At 33.5% G+C, this 25,000-nt stretch overlaps 1 protein-coding gene across 2 annotated transcripts; it reads left to right on the forward strand.

Annotated features, from left to right (window-relative positions):
- The first annotated feature begins 7,388 nt into the window (after positions 1 to 7,388).
- LOC111047189 (protein O-GlcNAcase) lies at positions 7,389 to 24,005 on the forward strand. 2 transcript variants are annotated; one of them, XM_039439806.1, is made up of 6 exons: positions 7,389 to 7,863; positions 14,388 to 14,439; positions 19,434 to 19,767; positions 20,606 to 20,768; positions 21,736 to 22,011; positions 23,587 to 24,005. In XM_039439806.1, exons 1-6 carry the CDS (start codon positions 7,785 to 7,787, stop codon positions 23,979 to 23,981), a joined length of 1,299 nt encoding a protein of 432 aa, XP_039295740.1. In that variant the 5' UTR covers positions 7,389 to 7,784; the 3' UTR covers positions 23,982 to 24,005. The 2 variants fall into 2 exon arrangements, with proteins under 2 accessions (XP_039295740.1, XP_039295749.1); XM_039439815.1 differs by lacking the exon at positions 7,389 to 7,863 and having other exon boundaries at positions 19,420 to 19,767.
- Positions 24,006 to 25,000: the final 995 nt, after the last annotated feature.

Raw genomic sequence — 25,000 nt, forward strand, 5'->3', positions numbered from 1 at the left:
GTAGGCCCTGCACCTACCAATATATAAATGGGCAGACTGGGCATTGCCCAGGGCGCCAAATTTTAAATAACGCAAATAAGAGAAAATAATTTAGAGAATCAAAATACCCACTATTCGCCAGAAGAGAGGAAGTGCATTCACATGGAACTCAAGGGAGGGTCAACTGGATGTGCTGAGCTGTCGCCTAGCAGATGAAGGATAGTTTCCAGTGTTGGCTGTGCGAATGTTCAACTGCCTGACTCAGACTCAGTTAGGGCGCTTTCTGTAAATTATTCAGGAACTCATTGTCGCGGTGGCTCATTGGAAGGAGCTTCTACCAGTTGGAGGATTTCTTCAGTGAGAGCTGTGCTGGACTGTGATACCCTACAGTTGTGAATAATGTTTTCAACTAGTAGTTGAATGGTAGTGAACAGTGGACCTCACGCAGCTTTCTCATCCACAAGTATTTGGTGTCACCTGTTCAACGGTTTTTTCAGACATCTGTTATTGCATGCAATGAATAAATAATCCACTTGACAGCTGATTGATTATGAATAATTTTATAGTCTGATTGATCCTATCTTCAGAGTACATTATTATATAATATAGTGATATAGGAGTATGGAGAAAGAAAGACAGACAAGCATGCACTGGTGGAGCTCGTGCAGCCAGCAGCTTAACTGGATCACCATCAACTGTGACCATATCTCACACAATGATGTTTACCGACTCAATGAAATAGTTTTTGAATTCATCAGGACTTGCAAAATCGAGCTGTCTCTTTCGCAAGGACCGATGTGAGTTTATGACATCCCATGCCGCCTTACAGCGATTTGGTGCATTCTCAATCCTTGCAGCCGTTGTCAGCTTCCTAGCCTTCCTTCCTGCTCAATATGCTTCTTATAGATAAACTTTGCACGTCGGTATCTCTCAATGTCACCACCACACCTACTGTATCCTTCAAAGCAAGCATAAGTCCCTTCAGCCTAGCAAGATCATAAGTATACCACTCTTGATGACTTCTCATATGGCTCTCTCTTGTCTCTTTTGTGGTTGCTGAGAGCGATATGGTTAGAGGTTTTCAGGGAAAAAGAAGTTATCATCTTTGGTTTTGCTATCCTTGTCTATCATTCAACAAAGCCGGTGGTACTATCCTTTTCTATGTCCACAATGATGCCAATTATGTTTTTGACAGTGTGGAAATATAATTAATTAATGCAGAGAATCGGCATTGCTATTCTCCTATCTTTATCTACTGCCATTATAACGTGGACCTCACTATAGGAGAAAAACGTTGCCAAGTCTCTCCATTTCACCACTGATTGTACACAGCTGTTACTCAATTCATCCCATTAAATTTGACCTAATAATAATTATAATTTCCTTGATAAAATAAGCAATTTAATGTCAAATTTACCAAGAAAATATATTTTTCCTGCAGTTACCTTGAAAAGTGGCCATTCCTGCACTGATTACAGAACGCAAAGAATCACTTTTCCGCTCTAGTGCACAAAGTATTACTTTGTGTACTCTTGATACTTTGTGTATTATCTTGCAGCCATCCCAATCAGCTGTTGACATTGTTGGCATGTATTTTGAATGCGAATTTGTTCTATCTATATTTTTTATGATTTTCAAATAAATAAAAATGAGAACTCATTAAATTATACATTTTGAATATTATTAATTATTCATTATTTCAAATAATATCTTTTTCATTCATAAGTTGATTGGTTGAAAAATTATTTAGAAATTAAGATTTACTCAAAATTATTCAAATTTTCAAATTAATTGGATAAATTTGATTTTTAAATTGAATAAATGATCGATTATTAATTTAAATTGAATTATCAAGTTTAAAATAAATTTAAGTTATTAATAACAAAATTTTACAGACAAACATTTGATGGATTTCAGCCATCATTTTACCCATAATCAACCACTTTTCATATTCAATGGTAACTGTAGGAAAAATTTAATGTGAAATACATGTGCTAAGTTCCTCTGCTGCACTCAAGAAACCATTCCGCCCTAGCCAAAGGCTCGTGCGTAATAGTATATTTCGCACCTAGGGCCGAAAATGAGACTTTTCCGGCTCGAAATCGGTTTTCAAGTCCGAGGCCGTAGGCCAAGGACTAGAAAAGATTGAGAGCCGGAAAAACATTTTTGCCCGTGTTGCAAACGCTATTTTTCACCACACCAAAAAAAAAAAATAATAATGTTAATTTGGAAATTTGAAAGCAAAATTTTAAGGTTATGCTACTATAAATCATACAATGTTATTGAGGTTATGATAGTATCATTGTATTCTATTGATCGGTATCAAAACTACAAAATAATTCATATCATCTTATAGAAATGATCATTTATTGACAGTTTAAAAACGTATTTAATTAAACTAGATACATAAATACATATTAAATTATAAAAAATAAGCATTATTGACAGTCAATTCTTTGTTTTTCACGTAAAATAAATTAAATAATCATTATACTTTTTACACAACAAATTTCTATTATTTTATTCTTTATTATTTAAATAAAAGTTGAATGTACAGTTGTGATTATTTGAGAACATGAATCCTCTAGCAGATTCTACTACTTTTCTCTGAGATGTCACATGTAAATTCAAATTGTTTGTATTTACAGTCTCAGCTGTACCGGTACTACTTGTGCTTTGATTTTTGTTTCCAAAAATATTATCCAGAGTAAAAAAACTGTCTCCGTTTTCTTCCTCATTCTCTTCATTTTTGTTCTCGTCGACAATATTGACGTCTTCGTCTAGGGCACGTGCCTCAGAATTCAATGTTATAGTCGAACTGGTAGTGTGTCGGTCAAGACTATTGAAGAGCTTTTTTGACACTTCAACCTTCCTTGCAATTGAATCTTCAATATAGCCCTCTGCAACTGAAGAAGATTTCCAGCCTCCATGTCGTTTTAAAGTGAGCAAATCGCCCCCACCTTCAACTAACATTGAAGCTGATGTTCGTCGTAGTGCATGGCCGGTATAACTTTCAGGCTTATCAAGTCCAAGGTACTGAGCTACTTTCTTTGGCACAGCAGCTATAGTATTTTTACCTACATGCTGAGATGAACACTTTCCCTGGTTGTACTTTATAAATAATCTTTTACTTATCATAGTTGATGGACGAAGTGATATGTATTTGCGAATCAATTCACAAGGGCTGAAAGGGCAATCTTCATCAGTTATTGTGAAGCTTCTCTTCGAATGAGTTTTTCCTTCTTCAAGGAAAACTACGATAAAACTACCATTGTCTTTAATATCATCGACATTTAGTTGTAAAAGATCATCTCTTTGGCAAGCTCCAAAAATACCCAAAGCCATAATAGCCTTTGTTAGAAGCCATTCGCTGTCTGGAGCTTCTTTCATGAACTTCACTACTTCGTTACCTGTCAGAATGTTTGATTTTTTAGGTTTGTAGTTGACATTGAGTTTTTTCAGAAATGTAGTGCATCGTGTAAATGATTTTGGGTCAATGTTGTGCTTCACATTGAGACAACTCTTAATCATCGAAAACTTGGACCAAACTGTACTAGCTTTACATACTTTAGATAAATTGGACAAATACACTAATAAAATTTCATCACACACTTCTGTAGGCACAATTTTCTCTTCATTCAGCCATTGAACAAATTTTTCGTAAGCATTGTCATATCTTTTCCTCGATTTGGTTGGTAATAGGTCTTCCGTAATTTCATTCGCCCTTCTCTTCATTGACTCACTCATCTTCTCCATTTCTGAAATTGAGACCAAAAGTTAGTAGGCTATAGGCATACCAATACAAAAGACCCTATATAGTAAATTACCTTCAAAATTTGTTGCAGACAGAGCTCTCACATTCAAATATTTTCATTTTAGACCATATTATTTTTGAAAAATGGTAGGTTAAATAGAAATTGAAAAATAAATAAAATTCAAACAGCCTATTTTGATAGTTTGAATCTTGGTTATGACAACTTTTACTGTCAATTAATTTCAATATTACTAATTAATAATTTACAATAGTGACTATATTTTTATACTATTAATATTTCGAATAATTGTTTGAATTTTTATAGCTCGCGCTTTGCACCCGGTGCAATATCTCATGGATAGATGGATGAATAGAATTTTCATTACTATTTTCAAATAATGTGATGAAAAAATAATATAATTGCATATTTCACAGTTTTGTCTCAAAATATATCTAAAAAATTGATTGAAAAATTTTAATTACGGTAACTAATATACAAAATAACTAATACAAGTCGAAATTCATCGACAAAAAAAATGTCATTGACCGAGATTCGAACCACGGTATATAGAAGAAGACGGTAGGTGTCACGCGCATGTTTGTGCTAAATTTCCGGTGTAGCTGACGTCATTTTATATCCAATCATCTGTTTTTTAACAAATAAGTTTCATAAATATTGCCAATAGATGTTGAAAACCTCGGTTGGTGGCGATGACGCAATCTAGCTGGCTGGCCACTGCGCATACATTTCGTGGCCTCTACCGTTTTCATCTAAATACCGTGATTCGAACCTAGATCATGTTTGTTATTCACCGAACTTTGACTACTGATGTATCACGCCTTTAAGCTCTCGGCCATTAGGTACTGTTGAAAGTCGCTGCCTGACTGCTAACACATAGCATACACGTAATACTGTACTGTAAAATAGACTTGTAATAGTATATTTCGCACCTAGGGCCGAAAATGAGACTTTTCCGGCTCGAAATCGGTTTTCAAGTCCGAGGCCGTAGGCTGAGGACTAGAAAAGATTGAGAGCCAGAAAAACATTTTTGCCCATGGTGAGAACGTTATTTTTCACCACACAGAAAAATAAACAATAATAAATATGAGAATAATTGTTTATTAGACACTTCTGAAAGCAAAACAGGAAGGTCATAGCTCTAGCAAATCTGAGGTAATCTGAATATCAGGAAATTATCCAAGGATGTTTATTTTTTATTCTGATTTGTCTAAATAACCTAAAAGATTATGTTCAATTATATAAGAGGTTGAGTTTATACTTTTGTATTCTTCCAAATAACAATAAGATGATATTATTGTAAATGTTTTGATTCTTGAATGATAAACACAAGTAATGAAAAGTTTTTTGATCAGCTGTTTTGGCACACTTGAAATTTGACAAATCTGAATGTCAATGTCAACAATGCTTGTTGTCGTTGACTTCGGAAGTTTAGGTTAGAAGTTCTATCCTACTCTGAAAATCAAATTTGAATAGTTCATAATATATATCTTATCTTTATTTCATTCATCCAAATAAAATGATAGTATCTTATTGCAGAATACTTATTCAATTCTATAAGCATAAACTGATTCCGTTTCATAAACCATTTTGTAAACACATTCACATCAAATCAGAATCAGCTGACTTCAAGGTTATTTTACAGCCCTAGGGCCGTAAAAATTTTACCGGCCTGGTCGGAAAACAATCATTTTCGGCCTCCTTATGACGCATGAAAACCAGCTCATTACATCCAAGTGGGGCGAAAAAAGGTTTACTTCACTCCTAAAAAGCATACCGTACAACAGACTTTGGCTCATGACTTATATTATTAAAATTAATATTATTATCTGTCTCACAATAAAATTTTCACTCTGAATTAAGTCAGATAACATAGGCTATGTAGGCTACTATAATAATAGAGTATAGCGCAAATTTGAAGCCGGTTTGCTGGCATTTTCACAACAAAATATTGCTCTGAAAATAGTTAAATCATAGAGAAAACATTCGAAGATTCAATCTTGAGTGGGCCTAATGTTTTCTCTATATGGTTTAATATTGAAGAAAAATTATCTAAAAGTTTTAATAATGAATTACGGAAAAATTACTAGGAATTTAACAGTCAAGGCTGAGTTTCACCAGTAGGCTTACCTTAAACTTCAGATCTGTGCTGTATTTGCTTATTATTATTGTTGATTGTATTGCATTAAGAAGTGGAATTCGATAATAAAAAAGAAACAATTATTACTCTACCTCACTTTTAAATATTGATACAATTATTGTACTTTGAATTCAAATTCGATTCTTCACTTTTAAATACTTGCGATACGTACCTTTCTGACAATGGACAATGTAGCCAACATTATATTGTTGAGGCTATGGAGATATATCATCGTATTCTATTGTTTGATATCAAAAACACAATAATAAATATTAAATTATGAAACAGTAATTTATAAAATATATTATTATAGACATAATACCGCGATTCACGATACATAATTATATAGATTATTACAGTCATTATGAGATTATCTCTCTATGATTTTTGTGAGATCGGACACGATCAGCTGTTATTCAAGGTCATTTTACAGCCCTAGGGCCGTAAAGTTTTACCGGCCTAGTCGGAAAACAATCACTTTCGGCCTCCATATGACGCACGTAAACCAGCTCATTACATCCAAGTGTGGCGAAAACGTTTCTTTCAGTGCAGCAAACTGTCACTTTGCGCAAATAGCTATTTTCATAATTTGACTCAAAAATTTGCTTCTATAACTTAAGATTAGATTTTCATTCTTATACAAACCTGAAATGGCAGCTAATTAAAAAAGCTGTGATACACCAATCTGAATTTCAAAACAACAGAAATTAAGTTATTTGGTAGGTATTCTATTCAAATTTCTTTTAAAAATGATAGAAAAATAGATTTCCTGTTCAAAATTAGTAATTTCAATAGAAATAATTCTGGAATAACCTTTCAATATTATTTATACCGGTATGAGTAGATCTAACCTGTACGTGTAAGCTAACTGAAGCATGGATGAAGTCTAGGATGGTTAGTTATCGACTTTTAAAATGTCATTTCAGGTATTTTAATTTGTGTTTCTCATACGGTAATGTCTAAAAATTATTTTGTTGTTTCAAAAATACATTTCAAATCAATTAATTATACGACTTGTGTACCAAAGTATTTTGATAGAATGAAGAAAAAAATGGCGGCTGAGAATTGTTTGTTTACTTTTGTACAGTCACTGTCAAAAGTAAAAATAAAATATTCTGGCAAACTGACATTGCAAAGCTAGAGAGAGATAGCGCTATCTGTTTTGTTGTATGATAGAAAAGGACAGCAATAGTATTGTTGATCGAACACTGCCATTATAACGTGGACCTCACTATAGTCACGTGATAGAACAATTTACTGTACACAGAACGTACACAATAATATATAGTAACAAAAAGCACAGAGTAGAAATTCCTTCTACTTTGTGCAAACAGTTAACATTTCTCTTCAAAGATATAAATTTTTGTTAAACTTAACAACGTAGAATTGATCAATTGCTTTGATTGCATTATATAGTATACACTCAGAAAAGCTCTTAGACAGCGGTTCTCAACTTCCCACTCTATTTTCCATACATTTCTATGTCTATTCATTATAAACATAAAAAAATATTATATAAATTATAAATAAAATTAAGCTTCAATACGTCTCAGTTTGAGTAAAATTTTATTATAAATTTGTTTGAGTACAGCTTTTATTATAAATTTCCAATACAAATCGTCAGTGAATATACCATAAGACCATACCATTAATCATATTTACCTATAAAGAATTGTATTCCAGCCTTACATATGAATGTAGTTTGAGTTTTTATACTTTTAGTCATAATTGGCGAAAAATTGATAGTTTTAGCGTGCGTATTAGTGATTGCTACATAATTGTTGAATTATGTTAGAATTTTAAATTGCTGGTATGGCTAATTAATTTTATCTTTATAATTTGAACAGATTGAAATATTTAAGGTTTGTGGTTGTGAAAACTTAATCTGTGCTATGGAAATGGCTGACCCAAGAAATGACGTTGAAAATTTAAATACTAAAAACGGAAACTTTATTTGTGGTGTTGTTGAAGGTAAGAGAAATGTTTCTAATGTGATATTCTTTAAAAATTGAAGTAGCCTTGATGAACTAATAAGCAAGGTTATGTAGGTAGATGTGATTTTGTCTTGAATTAACAAGTAATAAATTTACTCTTATCAAGAAAAGTTGCGAAATGAGATCATCAAGGATCATAAAATTTAACTTTTTACGATTTTGCATTGTGGCTTGTGGCAAAACCAAATTTGTTTATTAGTGCTTTAATGTCTTATCAATGTTTACCATTGAGTCATGTATTGGGTCTTGTTTGTATATTTTTGACGATGTCTTGCATTATTGTTTTAATGTTCTGACAATAAACAAATCTTGAATCTTGATGAAACGTTTCTTCTATACTTGACCAGGCGCGGATCCAGGACCCTGGCCTGTGTTGGGGGGGGGGGGGTGGTGGCGATTTTGTGTTGGTGACGGAACCCCCCCTCCGTTTGACACCCCAACCCGGAAAATTTTTATTTAAAAACAGCATTTTAGAGCTTTATTTTTTATATTAAATTAGATTTTTGAATTTTTTCATTAAAATGCAAAGGTCACTTATTTTTCTGTAACTACAGTAGTTAGTCACTAAATATATATATATATATATATATATATATATATATATATATATATATATATATTATATATATATATGCTTATATTTTATATTGTAGTTCTGATTTTTCAATATATTGTTTGAATACATAAGAGAAGACCTGAACCAATTTTTTCATGAAAATTTCCTTGTGCTACGTACAGATGAGTAGCCCAAAAACCTTGTATTTTCGGTTCATTTTTCAGCTATTTCCGCCAAATCCTGTAATCGAACTGAAAATTTGCTCTGGCCCTTTATTTAGATTCTGGAATTCCTAATGAAATGAGAAACTATGTATCTTCAATGAATACTGAGTTACAATTTTCCAAAAAAGAGTAAAATTTCAAGTAATAATCAATTTTCATAATTTTAGTTTATCAACAATATTTTCAGTCAAAAATAAGTCAAAATCCTTCTGTGCTCTACAATTTGAGACCAGGTAGAGCACTCTCTCGCATATAGATTTCCAGGTACACCTAACAACAATAATTATCCTTGTATTTTTGAAAACACTCAAGTTTTAGCTTCAATAATCATCAGCAATAACTCCTTTGTTATCACATTGAGATTTCGCATCATATCTTCTTTAGATCATGTACTATGAGAATCGCCCGTTAGATGCACTTAATTAGTGGAGAGGCATGCATAAGGACACCTCAAGAATCAACATTTTGAACAATCATAACTTTTGACACACTAATCAGATCTCATTGTACCACAACCCACAGCTGATTCTTCTTGACTCGTCAAGGCGGTTCGAAATCATGCATCATTTCACTTTTGAAAAATTACATTAATTCACCCGCTCTCCTCTCTAGGATTGGTTTCAATGTCAGAAGAGTTAGGACCTTTCATGTAACAAGATCAAGGACCCTTCATAACTTCTGCTCTCCACTTAATAGAGTTTTGAGGCTATTCAATAGCGTTTGTGAAGGTGTTGATGTGCATGGCCCTGTTAGTGAGGTTGGAAGGCGCATTATTGAGGCTATTCATAATTAAATTTGAATTCAGTTTCTGAATTGATTCAATTAATATGATGTCCGTGATTCTTATTAATTTTATAGAGTTGATCAAACCTACAGTTTAAATCCCTTAAATTTTATACTTGAATAACTGTTGTTGTTAAAACTGTTGTTGTTGTTAGAATGTGAGTGTTTTTTCACTTAAAAGTTTTATAAAATTTAATAGTGCTTTATTTTTTTATATCAAATTAGATTTTTGAATTTTTTTCATTAAAATGCAAAGGTCACTTATTTTTCTGTAACTACAGTAGTTAGTCACTATATATATTTTATATATAGTTTATATAGCTTATATTTTATATTGTAGTTCTGATTTTTCAATATATTGTTTAAATACATAAGAGAAGACCTGAACCAATTTTTTCATGAAAATTTCCTTGTGCTACATACAGATGAGTGGCCCAAAACCTTGTATTTTCGGTTCATTTTCAGCTATTTCCGCCAAATCCTGTAATCGAACTGAAAATTTGCTCTGGCCCTTTATTTAGATTCTGGAATTCCTAATGAAATGAGAAACTATGTATCTTCATGAATACTGAGTTACAATTTTCCAAAAAAGAGTAAAATTTCAAGTAATAATCAATTTTCATAATTTTAGTTTATCAACAATATTTTCAGTCAAAAATAAGTCAAAATCCTTCTGTGCTCTACAATTTGAGACCAGGTAGAGCACTCTCTCGCATATAGATTTCCAGGTACACCTGACAACAATAATTATCCTTGTATTTTTGAAAACACTCAAGTTTAGCTTCAATAATCATCAGCAATAACTCCTTTGTTATCACATTGAGATTTCGCATCATATCTTCTTTAGATCATGTACTATGAGAATCGCCCGTTAGATGCACTTAATTTAGTGGAGAGGCATGCATAAGGACACCTCAAGAATCAACATTTTGAACAATCATAAATTTTGACACACTAATCAGATCTCATTGTACCACAACCCACAGCTGATTCTTCTTGGCTCGTCAAGGCGGTTCGAAATCATGCATCATTTCTCTTTAAAAAAATTAACAATTTCCATATTCATAGCTGCGTATCTTGTGAAATACTTCTGATGAAATTTCAAACTCTAGCAAAGATATGGGATGGTATATCCTCTTTCCATGACAACGAAAAATACTTTCGATTTCACTACCATTACAAAGTTACAGCCGATTTTAAAAATAGCGATTTCAGTTTTCATTTTACTCGCGATTTTCTGTTAATCAAGAGTCTCTAAAATGAGTTGATACATCATAGGAACTCATGATTGATTCAAAATTGTCGACAATTCCATCCTCTGCGAGCTAAGTTGCCTAAAATTCATCTTGAATCACTGTTTCCTATCATACCACTGCCTATAGTGAGGTCCACGTTATAATGACAGTATTTGATCATCTTTGGTTTTGCTATCCTTGTCTATCATTCAACAAAGCCGGTGGTGCTATCCTTTTCTAGGTCCACAACGGTGCCAGTGTAGAAATTTGACAGTGTAGAAATATGATTATTCATGCAGAGAATCGGCATCGCTATTCTTCTATCTTTATCCACTGTCATTATAACGTGGACCTCACTATAAACTGTTAATATGAGTAAAGTATCTTCGATTTCTTGATTTCTTTTAATGTTCGAATCTTACATTACGATCATTTCCTTCCATGCAAGTAAAAGAGGAGATTCTATTCTAAAATTGAATTTCAAGTTTTTTTATAATAACGGGTTACTGAGATACATAGCTCTAAATATAGAAATTGAAAATGTATTTGTGTATTGAAATACTGGTTAAATTACACTCAAGTCTGAATTTTTTATTTATGATCGAATTCGACTTCTGATGCATGATTTCGAACCGCCTTGAGAGTCGAGAAGAATGTGGTACAATGAGATCTGATCAGTGTGTCAAAAGTAATATTCTTCTTGACTCGTCAAGGCGGACTCGTCAACTCGTCAGATTTCCAAAACCAAAATTTAGTATTAAAAATTCATTGGATTTGGTCAACAATATAAAGCATATTCCTGTTCTATCACCTCATAAACTTGTGTCATTTGATGTTACTATTTATTCACTAACATTCCGGTGGGAGAATGTCTTGAAAGAGCTGAGGAAATAATGAAAGCCTCTATCAATGATCATACACTCAGAGAAGAACTGATAGGATTGATGAAGTTATGCACTCAGCATAATTATTTCAAATTCAACAATAGATTTTTTGAACAAAGAGAGGGGTTGGCAATAGGGTCACCCCTCTCACCACTCCTAGCTGAATTATTTATGGATAAGTTAGAAAGTAGAATTATTGAAAATAGTAATTTCAAAGATAAAATTGTTTACTGGTTTCGATATGTAGATGATATTATTTGCTTATGGAAAGGAAGTAACAGACAACTAGACAATTTTCTTTCCTATCTGAATGGATTACATCAGAGTATAAAATTCACTGTAGAGGTAGAACAGGATTGTGTATTGAATTTTCTAGATTTAAGAATAGATCATAGCACTGGTTTTCACAAGTTTTCTATTTTCAGAAAACCAACCCATACTGATGTTATCATTCCTCTTCATTCTTGTCATCCTATTTCTCACAAACTTGCTGCTTTCAATAGCATGGTCTATAGAGCCCTAACAATACCTATGAGCCATCATGATTTTGATATTGAGATCACTAAAATTAAACAGATAGCTGTCACAAATGGGTATGAAGAAAGTATGGTGGACAGATTATTGAGTAAAATTAATAGGCAAATTTCAATCAATTCTAGCTTTGTAGGCTCAAACTGTGAGGAGAAGACTTTGATAACAATTAGGCCTTGTATCTGATAAGATAGGTAGGGAATTGAAGAAGAATGGATTTCATGTTGCTTTCAAGACCAAACCGATTTTAAATAGTCTATTTAGCTGGAGTAGAGACAAAATTGATTTTTGAGATAAAAGTGGGGTGTACAAACTTGAATGTGGCGATTGTAATGCTTGTTATGTGGGTCAAACTGGTAGAAGTTTCAAAAGTAGAATTAAAGAACACATCAGAGATTGGAATAAGCAAAATGGGAAATCTAACTTTGCAGAACATTTGATAACAAATAATCACAAGTTCACAGTTAAGGAGAATGTTGAGTTTCTGCATGTTAATAACAAAGCAGATCTTTGAATATTCTAGAGGCTTTAGAAATAACAAGAGTAATTGAGGAAAATTTCCAGTATAGTTTAAATGACCAGATTCATTTCAATCAATACAACACTACGAATTTAGTTTTATCATAAAATTGTAAGCATACATTAGTCAATAGTTTTTCCATTCACATATTTGTTTTATTATCTTTCACACTTGTTTTCTTTGTTCTTATTTTGTACTGCAAGTAAATTTTGTTAGCATGGCGATTCTGTTGCTTAAACCGCCATTTTGTCACACCGTTGAGTGGGAGGAGACTGTCTAGCTGGGCTAATGGCAGGCGTTCATGCCCTTGACCAATAGCAGTACTCGCCTACTAGTAAAAATTCTGCTGCTATTGTATTTAGTTTTAGTTTATCAGACATTGACAATGGTGTAATAACAGAAACCGGTCTTTCTAAGTATCAATAATCAGTGGTTTTTGACAATTTCTTTGTTTTTTTTTCATTCAAAAAGTAATGATTGTTCAAAATTTTGTTCTCATAGAATATGATCTAATGATCTAATGATTATGGTGCGAAATCTCAATGTGATGACAATGGAGATTGCTGATGATGATTGAAGCTAAAACCTAGGTGTTTGCCAAAATACAAGGACCATTGTTGTCAGGTGTACCTGGAAATCTATATGAGATAGAGCGCTCTACCTGGTCTCAAACTCTAGATTTCAAATTACGCCCATAGGGATTATGTATTATAATTTAAATGGTAACAATTGAAAGATATAATATTGATAAAAAACTGAAATTCATCAAAATTGATCATTACTTGAAGTTTTGCCCACTTTTGAAAAATTGTAACTCAGTACTCATTGAAGATAGAAAGAACCAAATGAACTTATTTTATTAGAAAATTCATGATCTAAAAAAGACGCGAAGGAAATTTCTGTCCGATTACAGGATTTGGTGGAAATAGCTGAAAACTGGAAAATGAACCGAAAATATGAGGGTTTTGGGCCATTCTGTATCTGGCACAAGGAAATTTTGCATGAAAAAATTGGATCTGGACTTCTCTTTTATATACAAACAATGTATTGAAAAATCAGAACTACAATATAAATTATTGTAAGCACCAATGTATATAATGACTGGACGGGTAGGCAGTTTTTTTCAAACACCACTTGGATAGTGGGGGGGGGGGGCGATCGCCCCGGTCGCCCTTCCCCCTGGATACGCGCCTGTACTTGACTAGGCTAGCTAATCCTTTCTTTGCACTGGGAGAATTTTGTGTTGTAAATTGCAATCTCCTAACGGTATACGTCTAGGAAACAGAGAAAAAGATCCAAAAATGAGTTTGATTGGTTCCAAGCCCACAACCTTTTATTCATGAGTCGCGTATGCTATCAATCAAGCTACGGAATCTAGCTTGGAAAAGACTTGTTTAGTTGGGCTTTTATAGTTGTTTACGTAAACTTTGAATCGCAAATTGAATAAATTTGTTTGAATTATCAAATTAGAATTAAATGATTAATAGCAATGAAATAAGCGTCAATGATAATGCGTCATTCGTGTACTGTGTAAGCCAATACCTTTCCTCTATACCTATTCCTCTAATACAGGAATTGACATTGAACTGTGACAGTCAATTTTAAATGAAGATAGGCCTAAACCTTGTAAGCTCTCAACTTTGATCACTCAGTAAATTTGAGACAATGTTTTATTGCTTTGCTAATTATTCCAATTACTGTCTTGTACTTAATAAAATGTTTAACTTTTCAATATTGTCATATTTACGAATGATTATATATGTTTTAGGATTTTATGGAAGACCGTGGACAACTGAGCAGAGAAAGGACCTATTCCAAAAGTATTTCACTTTTTTACATTACCGTACTGTATTATCTTAACTTTAGAATTGATACAATAACTTGAATAGGCTACTAAGTTAAATGCATGTTCGAATGTCAATGTGAACTATCTACAAAGTGAATCAACAGAAACTAATTTTTTATTGGTATTTTGAATAAACTTATTTTTTATACATATTCTGTATGTACAATATTAAAAAGTCAATAAAACTATACTTTGTGGTGAACCTAGGTTCCCATCTTTGCTACTTAGGCCTATTTTTTACCAAAAAAATTATCGAAAAAAAGGCTCTGTTAACTTTAATTTATACCACTAATTGTTTTCATATTAATAATGTATTAAACATAAAAAACCATTTACAATATGAAAAATACTATTATTTTTATTTATTCAGTCATGCACAATTATTACAGTTATATGAGAAAGCACAACAGGCTTATGCCCAAAACTCCCTTTTCAAATGTATACCACAGTTCAAATAAAAATCTAGGTTAAGCTACTATCACTCACTAAAATAACAATTTACACGTCGAAAAACAAACAAATTTTCAATTAAAAATGGATATCATAAATAACAAAATTTCACAGAATTAGATACAATTAAACAAAATTCCTAAATGTTCAATGAAACTGGACAATAGTAGTCCAATTTAGTCCATAAACTAAACCTAGTGAGGGTCTCCTGTGGTTATCAAATGATCACAGGTAAGGCAGCGTCTGTACTCCAGGTTAGGAGCGGCTGCAAACAGCGTCTGTCCCATATTGGGCGGCTGAAGGCTGGGCAACCAAGTGCCTAGGTGGAAAGAAAAGGGAAACTACCACCTTATAACTCCTCAGTAAATACATGACGGTCCTCGATGTTAAAAATTGCGAAGGTAAAGCTCCCCTTCATTCGGATCTCCGGGAAGGGGTAACAAAGAGGTCTGGAGAAATGGAAAGGAATAGCTTGGATGTGATGGGAATGAGTGAAAAAAGATGGGGAGGTAAAGGGGAAACGAGGACTGGAGAGTATGAAATATTTTACTCAGGAAAGGAAAAGAGTGGTGAATATCGATTCTGCTGAGCTGGGCAATTTTGCTGAGCCCAAAGGATAGATAAGGTGGAAAAGGTGAGATAAGTTGAAGAAAGATTAGTTATAGTGAAACTGAAGGGTAAGGGAAAATACCTGGTAATAATACAGGAACACATGCCTACAATCCAACATTTAGATGAAGAGATTGAAGAATGCTACAATAAAATCCAAGAATTGATTGATGAGGGAAAGCGAAGGACTTGTGTTATGCTGATGGGGGATTGGAATGCGGTTGTAGGGGAAAATGTAGATGGAAAGACTGTGGGAGGTTTTGGCTTGGTTGTAAGAAATGCAAGAGAAACAAGATTGTTGGATTTTTGTAAAGAGAACTCTCTAGTGATTGGTAACATTCTCTTCCAGGCTCACAAGAGACGGCGATATACATGGACATTAAAAATAGATAGAGAAAGATATCAGATAGACTACTTTATGACTCAGAACAGATTCAGAAATGGTTTAACAAACTCGGTTTGTCCTGATGCAGATATAAACTCGGACCATAACCTTGTGATAGCGGAGCTAAAGATGAGAATTGAAAGAGTGAAGGACGGAAAGAGAAGGGAAACATGAATAGAGAAGCATTGAAGGTTAGTGAGACAAGAGAAATATTGAAACAGAAATATCTTGCGAGTAGTGACAAACGAGGTGAGGTCACAGATCCAAACACAAGGCAAATATGGTCAATGGAAAAGTGTGATGAAATTGAGGAACTGAAGAAAGAGGGTAATTTTGAAGAGATTTACAGAACGGTAATGGAACTTGTATCTTAGGAAACAAGAGGGAACGCGAATGGAAAAAGAGGACAAGGATGGGGACATACTGAATGGAAAGCAAGAGGTACTGAACAGATGGAAAGGTTTTATAGAAGAACTATGAAGCAGATAGAAGACAAGAAATTCTTGATATTGAAGATGAACTAGCAGTTCAGGAGGAGGAAAAGGATGTTTATAATAAAACGTGAGGTTGCAAAAGCAATAAAAGAAATGAAAAACAGGAGAGCGAATGGTATTGACGAAATACCAGTTGAGATATGGAAGAGTTTGGGTGATGAAGAAGTTAAATATAGAAGTAAAATAGAGTGTGAGTTAAGTTATTATTTACATAACCTCTAGACCGTGTATTCCAAATTAAGGTTTAAAGCAGTTTTGGGTGAATGCCTGTTGTTTTTACCTGCATTGTATCTATTGTCTATGAATAAATAAAATAAAAAAAATAAATACATCATATCCTTGTGTAATATGATACAGAAGTTTGAGCAGAGAATTCTGTTACCACTGTGATGATTCCAATTGAAAAGAAGAAAGGTACACTGAAATGTGAAGAATACAGAATAAGCTTCATTTCACATACAGCTAAGATACTTCAGAGAGTTTTGAATAGGGGATTTTATGGTAAACTTTATTGGTCAATTGGCGAAGAGCAATTTGGTTTTAGAAGGGGAAGAGGAACCAGGGATGCAATCGGTCTGATGATAGTGATTGAAAAGAGATATATATTGTCTTCTATGTCTTCATAGACATGGAAAAGGCGTTTAATAGAGTGAAATGGGACAAACGATCATTTTGAGGGATAAACGAATTTACTAAAGAGACAGAGGATCGATAGCAAATTTGTACATGTCCCATGAGGTAAGAATAAAAATAGGTGATGAAATGTTACAAGGAAGTGGAATTGGGAGAGGAGTGAGGCAGGGTGCTGCTTGTCACCAACACTATTCAACTGCTACCTCGAGGAAATGATTGAGAAGAGTTTGTTGGGTAAAAAAGGGTTAAAAATTTGAGGGAGGAGGATAAAATGCATCAAGTTTGCGGATGATATGTCAGTGCTGGCTGAATTGAGCGTGTGATGAATGTGTGATTGCGTAATTGGCTTTAAAGTGAGTGCGCAATGAATGATATGCTAAAAAGTATCAATCACTGTTGCGAAGAATATGGGATGAGAGTGAATGTAAAGAAAAAAAAATAGTGATCAGCAAGACTCCGAAGAAAGCAACAATCAACATAGGATTGCATCGCATTGAACAGGTGTCAACATTCAGATACCTTGGATGTTTGATTAAAGAGGATATGCGGTGTGATTTAGGAGTAAAAGTGAGAATTGCAAGAGCAAAGACGGCATTCAGCCAGATAAGAAAAGAAGATTGGTGTGTAGCAGGATGCAAATGGAACTGCGGAAGAAGATGTCCAAGTGCTTTGTGTTGAGCGTGGCTCTATATGGAGCAGAAACCTGGACGCTCAGAAGACAGGAAGAGAAGAGATTGGAGGTATTCGAAATGTGAGTGTGGAGGAGGATGGAGAGGATCAGCTTGATATATAGGGTGCGGATTGAGGAGGTACTGCGTAGAGTAGGAGAGGAATGGAATATTATGGCAGTGATAAGGAGACGGAAGCGGAACTGGCTGGGACTCTTGCTGAAGTATGGTGGCCTCCTTGTGACGGCAATGGAAGGGAGGGTGCTGGGTCGGAGGAGAGTGAAGATGGTGGATGATGGTCAGGGAGGAGGGAAAATAGCACAGGACAGAGAAGAATGGAGAAGGAGGAATCATATATGGATCTGCCCTAGGGCAGAATACTGATGATGATGATATGAAAAAAAGTCTGTTACATACTTGTATTATTTTCTTTAAACTATCATGTAGCATCTCACTATAAAGTCTATTTGTCGGGATGCATTTTATCTAACATTCTAATCATAATATTTCAAATATAAATATTTTTTATAAAATACATTCCATAATCTGGGCTAATTCTACCAATTGAATACCGTAAATAGTACTGAAAAATTAATAAGAACTAATTATCCTAGTGAAAAAAATATTAATATTAGATAGTGTAAAAATAAGTTTGAATAACTTTCAAATAACATGTAATATTAGGTACCGTAATATACAAGAATTGCTCGCTACTTTCATTTCCAATGCTTATTAACATATTATATGTTTATACTTATATATAAATCAAACATATATATATATATATATATATATATGTGTGTGTGTTTGTGTGTTTAATACATTTTTAAATTTTGAAATTTTCACTCCTATCACTTCAACTGAATGAACTGAATGATATATATATATATATAGTCTGTAGAATTTTTAATTCATTCAGTTGAAGTGATAGGAGTGAACATATCAAAATTTAAAAATGTATCAAACATATAAATGTTTGATACTTATAAACATATATGTTTGATTTATATATAAGTATAAACATATAATATGTTAATAAGCATTGGAAATGAAAGTAGCGAGCAATTATTGTATATTACGGTACCTAATATTACATGTTATTTGAACGTTATTCAAACTTATTTTTACACTATCTAATATTAATATTTTTTTCACTAGGATAATTAGTTCTTATTAATTTTTCAGTACTATTTATATATATATATATATATATATATATATATATATATATATATTGAACCAAGAGTTGAATTTCTTCTAGCAATAGACAACTCCCTATCTCTAGATCTAGTGTTCTCGCATGGTGTAGATTGCGTGTGAAATGAGGGGTTCCTCTGATGAAGATGAGAACTCTATGTATACATAGTTATCAAACGATTAAAACTTTATAATCTCTAAATAGCAGTTCCGTTGTAGAGTCTGGGTCTGTAGTTGATAATTTGTAATGTAAGTTTTTGTACTTTTATGAGTGGATCTAAATGATTGTAATATGCACATCTCCAGATAAGTATTCCATATCCAACAGTAGATTCAAACAAAGCATAATATACTGTTCTTGGATTTTGTGCAGGCAAGATCTCCGGTCCCCGGAGGTACTCCGTATTCAACTGTAGTTCCATTGCTGATATGTTCCCTAATCTTAACAGAGAAGTCGTTAAGGAATTACATCTTAACAATTGTGTTTTTTATTTTGTACGAAACTCTGAATTTGATAGGATGTGTTTTGCAGATTGAAAAAATGGGGAATGGATTCTTATTTGTATGCTCCAAAAGATGACTATAAACACAGAGCTTACTGGCGAGAGTTGTATACGGTAGAAGAAGCCGATCATCTCACGGGCCTGATATCTGCGGCCAGGGAAAATGGCATCAGCTTCTACTACGCCCTGTCGCCAGGACTGGACATCACCTACTCCAGTGCTAAAGAAGTTTGTGCGCTGAAAAGGAAACTCGAACAAGTGTCTCAGTTCGGCTGTGACGCTTTTGCCCTTCTCTTCGATGACATTGAACCGGAAATGTCCGAAGCTGACAAAGAAGTATTCCAATCGTTCGCTCATGCTCAGGTTAGTAACATTAGAACACATTGATTTCAAATTCAACGAATAACTTGTAGAATTTAATTGTTACATCAAGGGATCAATCTATGTATTTGTATTCTCATGCAATCATTATTTTCTTTAAGTTCAACTTTCACACTGACAAGTTATTTTCATTGAAACATTTTTTGTTTCATTTTCTACAGTAATTTGTAAATAGAAGATTCCTATTATGTGAAACATAATCAACCTAAAATAATCTAATCTAAACATAATCAAATATTTGTATTTATTGGAAAAAAGCAGTAATTGTACATAATTAAATTAATAAATTCAACAATTTTTATTAAAATGAGAATCATCGAAGTTGAAAAACAATTGAATGATCTATTTATTTTACATGAAAATATATAGAAAATGATTATACGAAGATCAAAGATCTTTGTCTACTAAATCTAAAGAATCTACTTAATCTTCAACAAGATTGAGTAGATCAACAAAGCAATTTAGGTTTCAAGTAGATTTCAACAAAGCAAAATATACTGTCATATTTTAAGGCTTATGAATGCATATTTTGAACGATCTGATAATAGATGTGGATTCAGTCCGACCTTTTTGCGTTCCGGATTCTCTGTGAACAGTAGAAATATGATGTGGGGTGATAGAGGGTGGTGTGACCAGAGGTGGGCTGCTGATATTGCATCAAACCAATAAATTTGATTAATGGAGATTGTTATTTGCTTACTTCAATTTTATGACTCAAAATATCTTCTTAGAATAGACGATGACTAAGAATATAATTATCTTCTATTCATCTACACATTTTACTTAATTTAAGTTTCAATCTAATAAATTTTCGTTGCAGGTCTCAATTACTAATGAAATATACGAGCATCTTAATCATCCTAAGTTCCTCGTTTGTCCAACGCAGTATTGTGCGGCTAGAGCCATGCCAACCGTTCAAAATTCAGAGTATCTCAATACACTGGGCTCAAAATTGGCTCCAGAAATCAATATCATGTGGACTGGTAAGAACAAGTATAATGTTATGTATGATTCTTGTAAATGAATAAATTATATTTATTACCTCTAATCTTACATTGTAGCAATTGGTTCGTCAGAAAATAAGTAAATATAAAACAATATCAAAATGAGATATGGATAAAGCAAAATTTATTATTTGGTGCTTGAAACACAGAAACACATATAAAGGAGACATGCAGTATCACATAATGTACGCGAAAAATTCCCCTATTCTATAAAGAGGGGGTTTCACAAGGAATGTATGGGTGAATATCAGTGTTGTGAGAGTCCTTGCTGATGCTGGCAGTCGGTTGAAGAGTCCCATGCTGAGGCTACCAGGGCTATTTTGAATCCTACTCAGTCTTGTGAAGGACAGATTGAGTTGGCTTCTGCCTCTTGTATTGTAGTCATGAAAGTCACTCCTCAAACTCAAACTTTCTAAGGTGCCCTTGATGGTTTTAAGGAATATGAATATGTAGAGGCAGATGATTCAGCACAAAACAGTGGGCGACAATGATCAACGACTATGTAATGCATAGCCTACATTCTACTGCTATGATTTTGCTGCCTCACGTATATTGTATTGTGAGAATATGAACTATTGCTTGTCTATAATGATTGCTTGTCTTATTCATCGACACAATTCATCACTACACATCGACAATGTAATGAGTTCTTTTTATGGCCAAATTGTAATCAATTGCTTCAGTGAACGGTTTTTTGCTATCATATTTTCACTTATTCAACCAACATTATTCTGTCAAGTGCATTTTTACAGAAGCTCTTAAGAGCTCTTATATCGAATCTCGTATTCTTATGTCCTCCTATATCTCTCACATGTCAAATCAGAATTAATAATTCTTTACAATTTTGAAACTATATATATTTCTCCTTAATATCTTAGTACAGCTTCATGAATAAGTTCATAGTGAACCAGTAGCGTGTAATAATGATTTCTTGTTGTTTTAACAGGTGCGAAGGTTATCACAAGAGTCATAACAGTGGAGTCCATAGAAGAAATAACGGAAGTTTTAAGACGACCACCTGTGATATGGGATAACCTACATGCCAATGATTATGACCAGAAGAGAGTGTTTCTGGGTCCCTACCAAGGCCGCTCGCCTGACCTTATTCCCAAGCTACGAGGAGTGCTGACCAACCCCAATTGTGAATACGGCGCCAACTTTGTTGGAATTCACACTCTCGCTCAGTGGTCTCGGTGCAGTGTGGATGGCAAACGAGAACTCAGTCAGTAGAATCATCTACACCACATTTTACTTACACTCCACTGGTCTGTTAGGGATTAAATCAATGCTCTATTAAATAATCATTGGCTAAATAAAATACCATTCTAACAGAAAATTAAATCAGTGAACTCAAATAGGCTAGTACACCTGAACTAGTAAAAGACAAATTAATATGAAATCACACTGACAGACTGATTCAATCTGAATATAAAGCAAAACAGCGAATAAGATAAAAACAATGTATTACTTTAACCTTCATAAATTGACAATTCAATACATTTGCTTGAATATTAGAGAAAATCAGGCTGTAGCATTTCGAGTTAGAAAACCCCATAGATTAATATAACTTTCAAAAGTATAGGCCTACAAATTGAAATACCCATATTGTGAAAACAATTTTTAGGACCTGTTTATAAGAACCAAACTCGATGAATTTCAAGAACTCTCATGTATTTAAGATACATGGAAAATGAAGATATTGGAATCCATATAAGAATCCTCATTTGCAAATGATTTTCTTCAAGTTACACATCCTCCGACTGTTCAAAGTGGTTGTTTCAAATGAATTTCATAACTTGGAATAATTAATTATTGAACACGTAATAAAATCACACTCTCGTGTCTTTACTATCCAACATCTAAACACAACAAATATGATGCTAACTGATCGAGTAAATCATTATTGTCAACGAACTAAAAAATGCTCTAGTCGGTAATTTTATTTGAAATTAACTACTGCATGTCGTTGAAGAAATGGATAATTCAAAGTGATATTCTTTATTGTTATGAAATAAAACCATGCAACTAGTGAAACTATCATGAGTGTCTCGTTTATTCAAAGCTCACTCAATGTCATAAGATTAGCAAATCTTGACGAATTTATCATTTATTGATATCAACAATCGTGGTTAAGTGGACAATACTGTCCAAACTTCGCCACGTCAAAAAATAAAAATGTTATTCTATTCTATTCAGTTTTATGAATATTTATACAATGTATACTCGGTTGAACGACCATAAAAATGAGCTAAGAATCTATTCATGAAATCAACCCTATAAAAACAGAAAAAAGGCAACATACCAAACCCAAAACTTTTCCTCTCCAATTTTAATTACATACCGTTTGGCCAATAGAATCGACTTCTTTGAACATTTCAATTATTTAAAAATAAAATTGAATCTTTGCAAGAAGCCAGGTAAGAGATTATTGACACTTTTAATATGATTGATACATTAATTGATCTTCATTGACAGCTGCAATATACAAAGGCTTAAGCCGTTCTATTGCTAATAAAATAGCATATTATTATTATTATTATTATTATTATTGTCTAAATGAAGATGCACGGTAACCAGATTACAACAAAGTTATTATTATAGTGTTTCGTCATGGAAAACAACATCAATTTCAAAAGCTTGATATTAGATAACACAGATATTGTGTTTTTTTCGAAACTAAATGTATTTAATTTATTGATGTATTAGATAATTATTTTGATGTTTAGATTGTTCATATAATTTATTTGAATATTATGTTTTGTTGCTTGCTATTATTGAGGTTGGTGTTTTGTTGCAGACGACAGTGTGTCAGCGGACATAAAGCTGGAGACGGAGACAGAGGATGGAGGCCTGGGCGAGGACGTGCCGAGCTCGCTGCCGGCGAACACCTACCACCCGCGACGGGCGCTGCACAACGCCATCGCAGAGTGGCTGCCCGAGTTCAGTCGCACCAAGCAGGCGTGGGGGCCCATCGTCAAGCCCCAGCCTCCCCTCGCCCTGCCCATCCCCATCCCCGTCCCCGTCCTCGTGCCCTCTGTCAACACGTGCATCTCGCTCACATCTACCACCACCACCACCAACACCGCAACCGCCTCAGATAACAGCAACCAGCTGCATGCACTCGCGCAAGTCTGCAGTACGGTCAGTACCTTCTTGCTCCCAATGAATTCATATACTTTTAATAATAATTAATAATAATTATTATAAAAAATCCAATTAAATCTATATATATATATATATATATATATATATATATAATATATATATATATATATATATATATAGGAAAAAATGCACCCCAGATATTGAACTATACCTCAAAGTAATTCATTATCATTGTTTCAATGTTTGGTATTGAAAACTAAAAACTATTTTTTTCCAAAATAATAACTTACCGGTAATTATTTGTAATGTTTACAAACATAGTTGAATTATAATTCATTCTTTAAAACTGTTATTTGTTTTTTCCAAGATCAAAAACTCGCTTATTTGAAATGTTAACAAACTCAGTTCACGTTTGAATTTGTATTCCATATGTTATCTAGTTTCGTGATAATCTTTCCATCTGATAAAAATAATTCTCAAATATTTGAAAATTATTATTTTTTCAATAAAAAATATTATAATTCATTCGGCATTATTTAGTTCATTCAATTTTCTTTAATTACCTATTAAATTTGTTTTTTTCAAATGTGAGAATATTGATACTGATGGGGGCACGCATCATAATACCATGAAAAACAAAATATTGAATCCATAGACGTTAGGCTATGTTATAGTTATACTAGCGCTAATGCCGCGGCGTTGGGAACGCTGAACTGAGTTATTCACAGCGTTCTTAGCGCGCACTATGGAAGTATTATCGCCCAGTTAACGCGACGCTAAAAACGCTGCCTTGACGCCGCGGCATTAGCGCTCGTATAACATGGGTTTTACAGAAATAGACACGGCTTCTCCAAACATCTGTTTAATGAATGCAATTAATCCACTTGTCAGCTGATTATAAATAATTCTATAGTCTGATTAATCCTATCTTCAAAGTAGATGATATATTATATAGTGATATCGGAGTATGGAGGAAATTCCTTTCCCTATCATATTATCCTAAAGATGCAAAATTTCAAAAAACCTTGTGTATGCATCGACGCGCAGTAAAAGAATGAATATTCCTGCCAAATCTCATAGAATTCTATAGGTGCGTACAGATATAC

The sequence above is a fragment of the Nilaparvata lugens genome, chromosome 1, assembly GCF_014356525.2.
Source record: "Nilaparvata lugens isolate BPH chromosome 1, ASM1435652v1, whole genome shotgun sequence".
NCBI lineage: Eukaryota > Metazoa > Arthropoda > Insecta > Hemiptera > Delphacidae > Nilaparvata > Nilaparvata lugens.

Coding starts and splice junctions, on each gene's coding strand:
- LOC111047189 (XM_039439806.1), top strand. CDS start 7,785: ATGGAAATGGCTGACCCAAGAAATGACGTTGAAAATTTAAATACTAAA. Junction 7,864..14,387: donor TATTTGTGGTGTTGTTGAAG/GTAAGAGAAATG, acceptor TATATGTTTTAG/GATTTTATGGAAGACCGTGG. Junction 20,769..21,735: donor AATCAATATCATGTGGACTG/GTAAGAACAAGT, acceptor TTGTTTTAACAG/GTGCGAAGGTTATCACAAGA.